Raw genomic sequence first — 12,602 nt, forward strand, 5'->3', positions numbered from 1 at the left:
GAACTTGTGTATAAATATTTAGTCAATATTTAATGATGAATAGTAAATTTTTATTCCATTGCTCCTTTTCTTTTTCAGGTTGAATGCTTATGTATTTTAGTAAATGAAAATTTATTGAACATGATTGTAAAGGAGAAAACATTTTAGTGTATATATTTTTACAAAGTTAATAATTTATTAATCAATCTTCAAAATTTTCAAAATTACATTACCATGATTTAAAAATAAATAAATAATGAGAAAATATAAAGAGACCCGGCATTAAATTAACGGGAGTCCCCAATACGCATGATTCGAATTCGAGACCTAAGACTCTAATATTATATGTCGCATATGCAGAATAATCGTCCCACCTAAAAGCTCAATTAGTTATTAGAAAAATACATCATTAATATATATATCCACAAGCGAAAATCCCCAACAATGAAATGAAAGTAAGATCTTCATTGACTATGAAATTGGGGAATTTTTTATCACTCTCTTTCTTCATATACCAAACCTCTTTCACTCATCAAACACTATGTATATATATATATAGATAACACTATATTAATAAAAGAATAATTGTAATACTCCTACATTGTAATACTCCTCCATCTTATTTGATGTTTATATATATTCTATGTACTGTCAGTATTGTACTTATAGTCAACACAGTAGCATCTCCGGAATTCTAATCATATTTATATTATATTATACATATTTTTATATTAAAATAAAAAAAAATAAAAAAAAAAAAACTATTTCTCCAATAGAAAAATTAAAAATTCCTTTATTCAAAAAGACAAAAATGCCCTTCATATTTCTCCTATAAAAAACCCTTGAGCCATACTTCATTTCATCATCATCCTTCAATTGCTTCTTTAGCTTCCATATCTCAAAAATGATAATGAAACTATTTTCCCTCTCTTTCCTTCTCATACTCATCCATGGAGTTCCCGCCAACTCGGCTTTCGTTCGCGACGCCGACGGCGATGTAGTCACATCCGTAGGCGAGTACTTCATCCGCTATAGTGGCATTGGTTTTTCTGGAGGCATCGGTCTCTCCGGGTGGTCGCGCCTAACATGCCCCGCCAGCGTCATCCAAATGTCGTCCGAGGTTGATAGAGGCCTCCCGGTTAATATCACGCCCCTCATCCAGCCCCGCAACTTTAGACCATTTGCAATCTACGAGAACGCGTCGGTCTTCATCAATTTCCCTCAATATGTCACCGGATGTCCTAACGGCGAGGCCTATTGGCACGTCGATATGTCCCAAGTGGTTGGGAAATTCCTCGTTGGGGCCGGCGAGTTGGCGCCCGGCCCATCAAGTCATTTTGTGATAGTTCCGGCCGGGAGAGAAAATGTCTACACATTAGCCATATGCCCGCCGATTGCGGGGCTTAAATGCCTCGGCCTCGGGATTCACCGGTCGCTCGGTCAGGATCGCCTGTCGGTGAACGATCAGCCCAACGACCTCGCATTTACGTTCTCGTTTGTTAAGAAGGGCGCCGTAGGTGCGATTAAGAAAGTTACAGGTGCCTAGTTCCGACCTGGGGTTTACCCATGGTGCGCACTTTCGAATAACGGTTGTGAGTTCCATGTTATTATAATAAAAATAATAATAATAATAAATAAAGAAGAAGTTACAAGTGAACTGAAGTAGTTATGATCGAATCGGAATAGTAATGAATAAGAATAAGGTGTAGCTGTTGTCGATCAATCGAGTTCATGACAATGGCCTTATGTATGTATGTGTGTATGTATGCTTTCGTTGTCTCTCGACAATCACAAATACATAGTACCTTGTTTGGTTGTACATTAATCGATGTTTTCTTCATCCATGGTTTTTATTTTTCATTGTGCGTCAAACTTAAAAATATACAGTTTGTTCACTCTAACGTTTTTAGATGAATTGATTTTTTATTCGTGGTACGGAAAACTATTTTTAGATGAATTGACTTTTTATGTGTGGTATAAAAAACTTTATTGGTAATATAAAAAATAATATTTTGTATTGAATGATTTACTTTTCACGAGTAGATAATATATGTTTTATATTAATGTGTGTGTATTTGTATTTTTTAATAATATTTATGAGAAATTGTTTCATTGACAAATATTGGGTGAACAGACTAATACTCTTTTTTTTGTCTAGACTAAAAATATATATATTTTTTTTACTACTACTATCAGAAATATCATTAATTTTTGTATAAATTATAAACATGTCAAAAGTTCCTAAAGGATTGACATCAAAGTGTGGAAGTAAAGTCGTGACCGTGATGTCATAAGTTCAAATCTCCGACGCCTCTACGCACCTGTTAATCTAGAACACACTCGACGAGTAACGTCAGTGGATTCCCAATTTTTATTATTGTACCCACCTTACACTTGACCTGATATTCAAATAATTGGATCCAACTCATTAATTATCTTAATCTTAATCAATAATTATTTCTATTACGTGATAATTATTTTTTACTAATATATTCTTAATATTTTACAAATTATACTTTTTCTAAATTCTCGTGTCTACAGCAAAACAAATATAATAGCTGGGACGGAAGGAATATCAAATATTATGTTCAATAAAAAATAAAAAAAACTAAAAAAAATCAAATTCAAATATTTTATTCTTTTGGAGCATTATTTTAAATTTTTTACTATAAAAATAGATTATATATTCTATTACAAAATATCATATTCAAATTATTATTCAAATAAACAAACTGAATAAAATAATCAAAATTATTTTTTAGTATTTCAAATCAAAATCAACAATTTTTATTTTGTATAATTTTTAATAAAAATATATTATTTTTTCTTACAAAATACCGCATAAAAATATTATTTAAACAAACATTCAACATAAAAAAAAAAAAAAAAAAAAAAAATTATTCCGCACACATGCATATGTACCTTGATTGGAGCATAGACAATTTATTGTCACATCATACTCAATAAATCGAGACAAACTATAATACTCCATATAAATCACGTGACTAAAACTCTTTGGTACAATTATTGAATAATTTTGAATGAATACAATTGCAAAGATCAGTATCCATCAATTATTGAAGTATTTGATATACTCGGTCATATTTGTAGAAAATAATTACAACATATATTTACTAAAATTTGGAGAAACTATACAAATATATAGATCAATATAATTATATATATATATATATTTGGCCAGCGAGTATCCGCCGCCGCAGCTTCCCAAGATATTGCAGCGTCGCAGTCAGGCTGCCGGTTATTAGCTGCCCGACGACTATTTGCAATACACGGCGACGACTACCCTGCCCAATAGACGAGATGTTGGCAATGCGGCGTATCTTGTTTAGGAGACTGTTGAATAATAATCGCTTCAATTCGAAGATAGGAGTGTTCTCGACCAATCCGACCTAATCCAATGTAATTCTAATCTATGTACGGGTGTGTTTGTTTGGGGATTGGATTTTAAATACACTATTCATCTCATTTTTCCCCCAAAAAAATATCAAATCAAACACCTATTTTTTATTTTTTATATTATATAAAAAATTAATTTTATATTCAAAATATCACATCAACACTTATTTATATCAAATCATACAACTATTCAAATTCAAAATTTTTACTATTTAAATCCCAATTCAAAATCCAAGGCGATCACCTGGGTGCGCCCAAGGCTCCAAAATTTTTAAATCCTTTGGATGTATAAATATATATATATATATAATAATAATTTAAATATATTTATATGTAATATGTTTTAAAAAAAATAATATGTTTTTATTTATATTAAAATTAAACTAAAACAGTAAAAAGTATTACTTTTATATTATTTATATAAAAAGTAATTAAATAAGGGCTTTATTTTTTATTTTTGTTCAAAGCGTATCAAAATTCAAGAACGGCTTGAATACTATACTTCTCATGTCGTCCTCACCATCATCATCATCATCTTTTACCATAATAATAATAATAATAATAAACCATAATTTGTATCGTGAGATCATGGATCCAAACCCCTGACTCTCAGCTCATCTGCCTAGTGTGTCTTATCTGTCGAATCTAGTTTGCAGGGTATTAAATTCGGCCGGAGGTTTACCCAATACGCACTTTCGAGTAGCGACTGCAGATTTCCATGTCATTAAAAAAAAAAAAAAAAAAAAGGTCCTGTAAGCCGATGCCTCAGGTCACCTACCACAAATGATTCACCTAAAAAAAGAATAAGAAGTAAGACGTCATAAAAATTTAAAAAAAAAAAAAAAAAGTCGTGTAAGGGATGGCCTGGTGTTGGATGAACTTATAACCATAAAGTCATGAATTCAAACTTTTACACCTCGGTTTGTCTTGTCGGGCCTAGTTTTGTGTTAGTTGTAAGGTATATTAATTTTCAATTTCGGCAAGTATTTTAGGGAAAATCTAAAGTATTTGAAATGTTGGTTTCAAAAAGAATAATAATTAAAATTATTAAATATATATACATTTATATATGAAAATTTTTAATGAAATTGTACATATTTCTTATGATTATTAATGAACATATACAAGTTATAATAGAAGTTCAAACAGAATAATGAAATTAAATAATATTATTAATTGTAAGAATAATATTATAGTAAAATTCATATATTTTATTCGACACAATATTTAACTCCAAGTACATTTTCCAAAGGATTAATGTTAAATATCCTCCCAATTTTCATCTCCCTCGTCCGAATAAAAGTTAGTGGTGTCTTATGATGTAACATGTTGATAATTTTCAAAATTCTTCTTTTATTATTTTTTTTCTCATAGTCCTCTGTCAAAGCAATTTGATTATTATATAATAAATAAAGGTAATAAAATTGCGAAATAAAAAACTTGTTTAGTATAAAGGATAATTAAAAAAAAAAAAATTTAAAAAAAAGAAAAAAAAATTGGCATAATATATTATTCCACACGGAGAGAGTATAATAAAACGTATATATGCTAATCAACTCACCTTACGATTTTTATTATATTATCTTAAATAATCATCTCACTTAAAATTTTAAGTTAGTAAAAATACTTTTTTTTTTTTTTTTCCTGACACCTCCATTATTTATTTATTTATATTTTACGGAAATCAACAAACACGTCTCCGCATGCGTGCAAGGGGATATGCATCATCGTACGAATCATCATATTCTTACTTGATTACGTAACATTGGTTGCATTCAGATCCAACTGGCTCCCTATTGATGTTCCGAAGTACGCTTGGAGTTTTTTAGTCGTTCATTTTCAGACTATAGGTCTTGCCATTACTATCAGTTTTGGAGCACTCTGAACTCCATTCGACAACAATCTGGCTAGTCTGTCAATGAGTTTTTTGCACAGGCATGAGGTTGTTCGTGCATCATTGCTATATCGGCATTCATTACCTACTCTTGCTACTATTGAGGAGATTAACTTTGAGTAGAGATTTGATTTCAGGTAGATAAGACACCAAACTCTGATACTATATCAAATAATATTAAATGATCGTCTCACCTAAAAAATTAAGTTAGCAAGAATATGATCATTTATTTATTTATATTTCACGGGAGTCAGCCAACAATTTTTATTTACGATTGTCAAGCTTTTAACCTTATTATTATTATTACCATTTGATCATCGATCACTTCACTCGAACAACTTTCTTCGTCGACCCAAAAGCTCGCTTCTTAACAAACTTGAACTCGAAGGGAATCTCGTCGGTCTGAAAGTTCACCACCAAACGGTCCACACCGAGCAAGTTTGAAAGCCCAAGTTTGAGACATTGAAGCCACGCAATCGGAAGGCATACCTCAAACGAGTACACATTTTCTCCCCCGGCTGGCACGACTCTAAATTGACTCGATGGACTAGATATCGAGTCGCCAGCCACAACAAGGAACTTCCCATCCAACTCAGAAATCTCGACACTCCAAGCCGCGGCTCCATATTCACACCGTGTGACGTATTGCGGGAAATTGACGTAAACCGTCGAGTTCTCATAAATTGTTGTCTCGGAAATCTTGTTGGCGGGCGCAACGAGGGTTTGGAGAGTCACCGGGAGGCCTCTATCGACCTCGGATTGCATTTGAATTACACTCGAAGGGCATGTTAGCCGGGACCACCCGGGGAGTCCGATGCCCCCGCGAAAACCAAAGCCCGCGTAGTCGATGTAGTACTCGACTCCGGTTTTGACCTCATCGCCGTCGGAGTCGCGTATCGGCGTCGATTTGGCGGGAACTCCATGGATGAGTATGAGGAGCAAAGAGAGGGAAAAGAGTTTTATTACCATGAATTGAAGAAGCTATGGATGTTTGGATGATGAAAATGGAGTATAGCTAGGGGGTTCTTATAATAAAAAGATTTGAAGGGTATTTTGTCATATTTACATCGTGGAATGGACTATGAGATATTTTAAGGGTGACCCACCTGTATTTTTATTGTTATGTATATATATATTTATATGTATCGTGAAATTGATAGTGAATTGTTTGTCATTGAAAACATGTTACTCCCTCCGTCGTTCAAATGTGTGCTCATTTGACCGGATACGAATTTTAATAAAAGTGAGTAATAATTGTTAATTTTTTCTTTTATAATAAAAAAAAATACAAAAATGAAATAATTTTTTATTTAAAAAGGATATGAGAATATTTTTCAATGACAACTCAAAAAGGAAAATGAGCATAAATTTGAACGAGGAGGAGGGAGTATTAAAATTAAAAATTATTTAATGGATATTCATATTTGCTTAAATTTGTTTGTTTGTACTCAAGGTTATCCAATAATCGTAAAACCAAAAACCAAAAACTCACAATATTTACAAATTATCATTTGTTAACATTGAATATAATGTTGACAACCTATTATCCACGAGCCACTCAAACTACATAGATTTTAATCGACATGTGCTTAAAACTCATGGGATAATAAGGAATATATATATATATATATATATATATATATTATTTCTCATTTTATCTAGAAAATTGTGTGTTTGTTTATATTTTGGCCAATGGGATACGGAATATACTTGCTCCGTTCTAAATACGGTGAAATATTTAGTTTTTGATATGGAAATTTAATTGAGTAGTATTAAAAATCAGATAATCAAATGTAAAAGATAAATACATATTTATTTTTATATTAAAATAATGTGATGGGATAAAGTATAATTAATTCTTTTATTTTAAAAATTATTTAAGAATATGTATTGCGGAGCGTACCAAAATACAAAATGTTAACAAAAGAAGTTTTTTTTTTTATGAAAAGGAAAATGAAAAAGAGGAGTATGTGCTCACCAATATAAATCAATATAAAGATAGTGGGTGATATTTGTGAAAATTTAGTTAGTTATTAAAGTAAATAAAGAGATAAAATGTAATAAAGATAGTTGTATTTGTTGTAAATTAGTATTTAATGGAAGATAATAGTTAAATATTTATTCGTTAACTTTTTCAAAATTAGTAATAAAAGTAAATTTAACAAACAAATTCAAAATAAAAATAGAAATAACGGAAATCAAATCAAAACCAAAACTAAGGAAATCTTGACAATCAAATCAAAACCAAAACCAAGGAAATCTTGACAAACACATACCTTTAATAATCCACATCTTCAATTTTCATTATTCAACACATAATTCATCAACTATACATTTTTTGAAGACAAAGAATATATTTTCAGAATAGATTCAAAATTTAGGTTTTAATTCTTGTTTGCTTTCAATTCAAACTACCCAACACAGGCAACTGAAATAACGAACACCGTTGTAAAATCATTTTCAAATCAACAACGGGAACCTACCCGACATTTTAGGGCACCGGCATTGGTGGTGATTGTGCCCACCAACGAAGCCGGCCTTGCATTGAAACTCGATGCTTTAGAATAGCTCGGCGATGAACCATCACCCGATGGCGTAAAATATGCACCATTTAACATGAGGTCTCCTTCCGATCTCCAATTCCATTTTTTCCACTGATTTTCGACGGCTTCCTCACGTTTTGTCACCTTTGTCAATTCCAACAAAAATCGTTTAGAATATACTAATAATTTTGTATAGAACGGATACAAATAAAATTTAAATTTTCAACAAACTGAATTTAGGTCAAACTCTAAATTATTGCAATATTTTGTCAACTTCGCCAATCTCAGCAAAAATCATTTAAAATATACCAATAATTTTTCACATAATGAATACAAATAAAATGTAAATTTTCAACAATCCAGATTTAAGTCAAACTCTAAAGTATTGCAACATTTTGTCACCTTCGTCAATCCCAGCAAAAATTATTTAAAATATACCAATATTTTTTTTTACAGAACGGATACAAATAAAATCAAAATTTCAACAATCCGGATTCATGTCAAACTCTAAATTATTATTGCGATGTTTTGTAACCTTCGCCAGCAAAAATCATTTAAAATATACCAATAATTATTCATATAACGGATACAAATAAAATCAAATTTTTCAACAATCCGGATTTAAGTCAAACTCTAAATTATTGCAACCTTATTTGTCACCTTCGTCAATCCCAACAAAAATCGTTTAAAATATACCAATAGTTTTTCACATAACGTGTACAAATAAAATCAAAATTCTCAACAATCCGGATTTAAGTCGAACTCTATTATTGCATAGTTTTGTCACCTTGGTCAATCCCAGCAAAAATCATTTAAAGTATACCCATGATCACATAACGGATACAAATAAAATTAAAATTTTCAACAATCCGAACTTAGGTCAAATTCTAAATAATTGTAATAAATGGATGGGATTTACTAATTTAACAAATTACCTCTTTGCAAACATTGTCATTAGAGGCAAGAAATCTATTGCCTTGGCTATTAATAGTTGGTGATGCACTCCCACCTATTGCATACATCTCCCATTGTGTGTAGTCATTATTTACCACATGGAAATATCCATGCCTACATCTACATCACAATAAAATCTTCTTAATTTTTATGAAATTAAAATTGAAATAATAAGTATTATTATTATATTAGAAATTTAGGATAATTACATATGTATTTTAAATTGACCGTGTATGGTAAATGAGCCTATAAAAGATATACTCTCTCCGTCCGATCAAAATAATTCATTTGGATTCGACACGAAAATTAAGAAAAATTAATACTTACTCCGTCCATTTTAAAAATATACATATATTTTTAGTGCACAGTTTAAAATTTATAGTATTTTAATTATAATAAATAATAAAAAAATTTTACCCTTATTTTTTAATATAAAAGTAATTATATGACAGTAAAGTAGATGTATCTATGGAGAACACCGAGGTTCATATTTATTAAAAATAAAATGATTACTTTATAATTGAAAATTCTAAAATAGAAATGTGTATACTTTTTCAATGAACAAAAAGAATATTATATTGAAAAAAAATGAAACTATAGTTGAAAAATCTTTTAATAAAGAGTAATAATTAAACGTTGAAATTTTGATTTTACTAAAATTAGTAATAAGTTAAAGTTAACATAATGAAAAAAAAAAGAGTAAATTTGATAAAGGAAAAAATATTTCTTTATAATAAAATGTTTATTATCACCACGTTGTATTTTTAGTTTTATTCCAAATTTTTACTATAAGCAAATATACGCTCTTCAATTAAAAAAAATTATATTTTTCATACAAAAAGTTATATCCAACAATTATTTCATATTGAAAAAAACCTATTTAATGAAAAACACACACCTACACACAAAACAAACATAATTATATTTTTCATTCAAAATATTACGTCACCAATTTATTTTTACTCACAACTTTTATAAATCCTTTGGGTGATATATATATATATGTATATATAATAAAATTCCATAAATACCTGGGCATTCTTTGGACGAGGCCTTCTCCAAAGCGATTAAAAGCAATAGTAACTTGCATGTTCTTGTCGTCCACGTACTCGTCGCTATGTCCTAACAGCATCACCTTGTCGTGACTCCTCATGTAATTATTCGACACTGTAATTGCCGTCGATCCGTGCGTCGCGTCGATCAGCCCGTCCGCGCAATTCCACATGCTGCAGTGATCCACCCACACGTGCCGACCCCCCTGGATCGACACCCCGTCGCCGTCCGATCCCATCCGCCACCCATGGTGCTCCGGGGAGTCCCGGACCCAACCTGTTGAAATATTTTAAATATTTGGTTTATAGTTTCAATTTAATTTTTATTGTACATATTATATTACTTTTCTTTAAATTTATATGATCTTTTTATTACGACTACTATATATGTGTAAATTTATTATTAATAAAATTAATTTAAGAAAAACTTGAATTTGTAGCGGATATATTTTACACATTTGATTTATTGTTGAGATTAGTAGTGTGTTTAATGTCAAATGAAAACAACTATTCTGTCGCAACATTCAATATTATTTAAATTTAAATTCAAATTAAAACGAAGTAAACCCTACTAGGATTGTTTCGATGTTTAAATAATAAAATTTTCAATTTAAACAATTATTTGATATAGAGTAACAATTATTTGATATAGAGTTAATCGATATTGATATAATATATTAAACATAAAATAACAATAATAAATATTTATTTAATTTAATATATTTTAAAAGGAAAAATATTTTATTGTAATAAATTTCCACAAAAGAATATAATTTAGGCTTCTATTATCATTGATTAAGTTATTACTCTCTCCTTTAGATAAGAAAAATAAATATTTTATTAAAAGAATATAAAAATAAAAATTATTCGAAGTATTTTAAAAATTTAGTTAGAAATTAAAAATATAATAAAATTAGTAATAATTATTATAAATAAGTGCAGAAAAAAAAATAATAATAATAATTAAATATTAATTTATTGATTTTGTAATCTATAAATTTGAAGGACTAAAAAGAAATGTGAGAATTAATTCGATGAAACTGAATATTTTTTTAACTTATTCGGTTATTTATAATCTCTATTTTGTTATTAAAATTTATAATCTCTATTTTATCATTAATAATATAATCCAATTTTGAAATTTTGCAAACTGTAACACAACCGTCCCTCGCCGGCCGGCAGTCGTGGATCTGGACGCCGTGGATGATGATGTTACTCGCGTTCTGGATTGTGATGCACGCGCCGCCGCCGCCGATGTGCACGTCGGCGCCCCTGCCGTCGATCGTCTTGTACGAGCTAATTACGAGGTCCTGCTTCGGCCGGATCGTCATGTCGTGCGCGAACACGATCCACAGCGGCTCCGCCTGAATCGCGCCGTGCCGGAGAGTTCCCCGCCGGGGATTGACGGCGTCGTCGTCGCCGGAATCCGTCACCGTGTAAATCTTGCCGTTCCGGCCGCCGCCGGCGTCCTTGCCGAATCCGATTGCGCAGTCGGCTAATCTCTGGCGGTTTTGATCCCAATTAGGATCGCACCGCCAGCAATCGTCGATTGGATTGCCGGAATTGCATTGCCGGAACCCTAATTTCCGCCGGGAGGCGTTTAGCTTTCTGCATCGCAACAAAACGACGTCGTTAGCTCTGCAACTAAAGAAAGAGGATAACTTAAACGTCGTCGTTCCATTAGAGAAGCGAAACAAGACGGCGTCGTTAGGGCCTCAACTAAGATTTTACGCAGAGCTAAACGGCGTCGTTCCGTCCCAATCAAAACGGTGTCGTTACGTCTTAAACTTATAGACAAAAATTAAAACGACGTCGTTTATACGGAAACTAACTCAATACGGCGTCGTTAGAGCTTCAGCTAGGGTTTCATACATTATTAAAACAGTTACCTGTGAAATTCTTGGAGAACTAAATTAGGGTTTGGAGGAGTTGCAGAGGAGGTAACGAGGAAGGAGATAAAGAGGAGGAGAATCAAAGAGAACTCCATGGATATTGTGTTTTCAGACATTAAGGAAATTGGAATTTTATAATATAATAATTAACGTGGAAGGAGATGAATAACAGAAAGAGACAGACAACATAGTTAGCTAGCAAGCTTGTGAAGGTCTCCATTAATGGCGATTATGGCGGGGAGTGATCCAATGTCCAAATTTGGACAGTCAAGTATAAGACGAAATCTGAAGGCCTAAATAAATATGTAGCTTCCAACCATAAACAAACGACTCAAAGTTTTGTCTGCATTACATAAATTATGAGCTTTTTTCGATCCAAGATTCATGTTCATGACAATTATTTTTTGTTTTTATTACATTCTATTTTATTTTATTTTATTTTTGTTTAAATGGTTTTCTTTGGATTATACTTTGTGGGATTTTAGAATGGTGGATTTTCATGGAATTTTGAGAATTGACAAGAAATTATTATGGTGTGTTCTTCCACCAATTTTAAAAAATACATTTTCCTGAAAAAAAATATTATACACACTCATTATTTTTATATTATTTACACAATTCTATATATCTGGCACAAAAAAACATATATATTTTCAAACAATTTCACTAAATAAAGACACTAGGGTTTAAAAGACACATCGGAATACAAATAGACCACACATCATCAAAAACTCCTAGTGTGTGTTTGGTTGGTAATTTTATCTTTTAAATTTTTTTATTTGAACTATAGTTGTAATTTTCGAATATTGTCTCATATTGGAATATTGTGGAATTCTCTATTACTTACAAGGGTGAAAAGTTATTCCACTTA

General features: G+C 31.1%; 3 protein-coding genes across 3 annotated transcripts; 1 reads left to right on the forward strand and 2 right to left on the reverse strand.

Annotated features, from left to right (window-relative positions):
* The first annotated feature begins 883 nt into the window (after positions 1–883).
* LOC127255143 (factor Xa inhibitor BuXI-like) lies at positions 884–1,525 on the forward strand. The gene has a single exon (XM_051280536.1). The coding sequence runs from the start codon at positions 884–886 to the stop codon at positions 1,523–1,525; it is 642 nt and encodes a 213-aa protein (XP_051136493.1).
* Positions 1,526–5,497: 3,972 nt separating this feature from the next.
* On the reverse strand, positions 5,498–6,295 carry LOC127255366 (kunitz-type serine protease inhibitor DrTI-like). The gene has a single exon (XM_051280870.1). The coding sequence runs from the start codon at positions 6,257–6,259 to the stop codon at positions 5,612–5,614; it is 648 nt and encodes a 215-aa protein (XP_051136827.1). The 5' UTR covers positions 6,260–6,295; the 3' UTR covers positions 5,498–5,611.
* Positions 6,296–7,755: 1,460 nt separating this feature from the next.
* LOC127255274 (probable pectate lyase 5) lies at positions 7,756–11,847 on the reverse strand. The gene is made up of 5 exons (XM_051280745.1): positions 11,729–11,847; positions 11,002–11,447; positions 9,819–10,116; positions 8,769–8,907; positions 7,756–7,977 (listed from the first exon to the last, which is right to left on the reverse strand). Exons 1-5 carry the CDS (start codon positions 11,845–11,847, stop codon positions 7,756–7,758), a joined length of 1,224 nt encoding a protein of 407 aa, XP_051136702.1.
* Between the last annotated feature and the right edge of the window lie 755 nt (positions 11,848–12,602).

Source organism: Andrographis paniculata, unplaced genomic scaffold, assembly GCF_009805555.1.
Source record: "Andrographis paniculata isolate CXL003 unplaced genomic scaffold, ASM980555v1 Contig53END, whole genome shotgun sequence".
Taxonomy (NCBI): Eukaryota; Viridiplantae; Streptophyta; class Magnoliopsida; order Lamiales; family Acanthaceae; genus Andrographis; species Andrographis paniculata.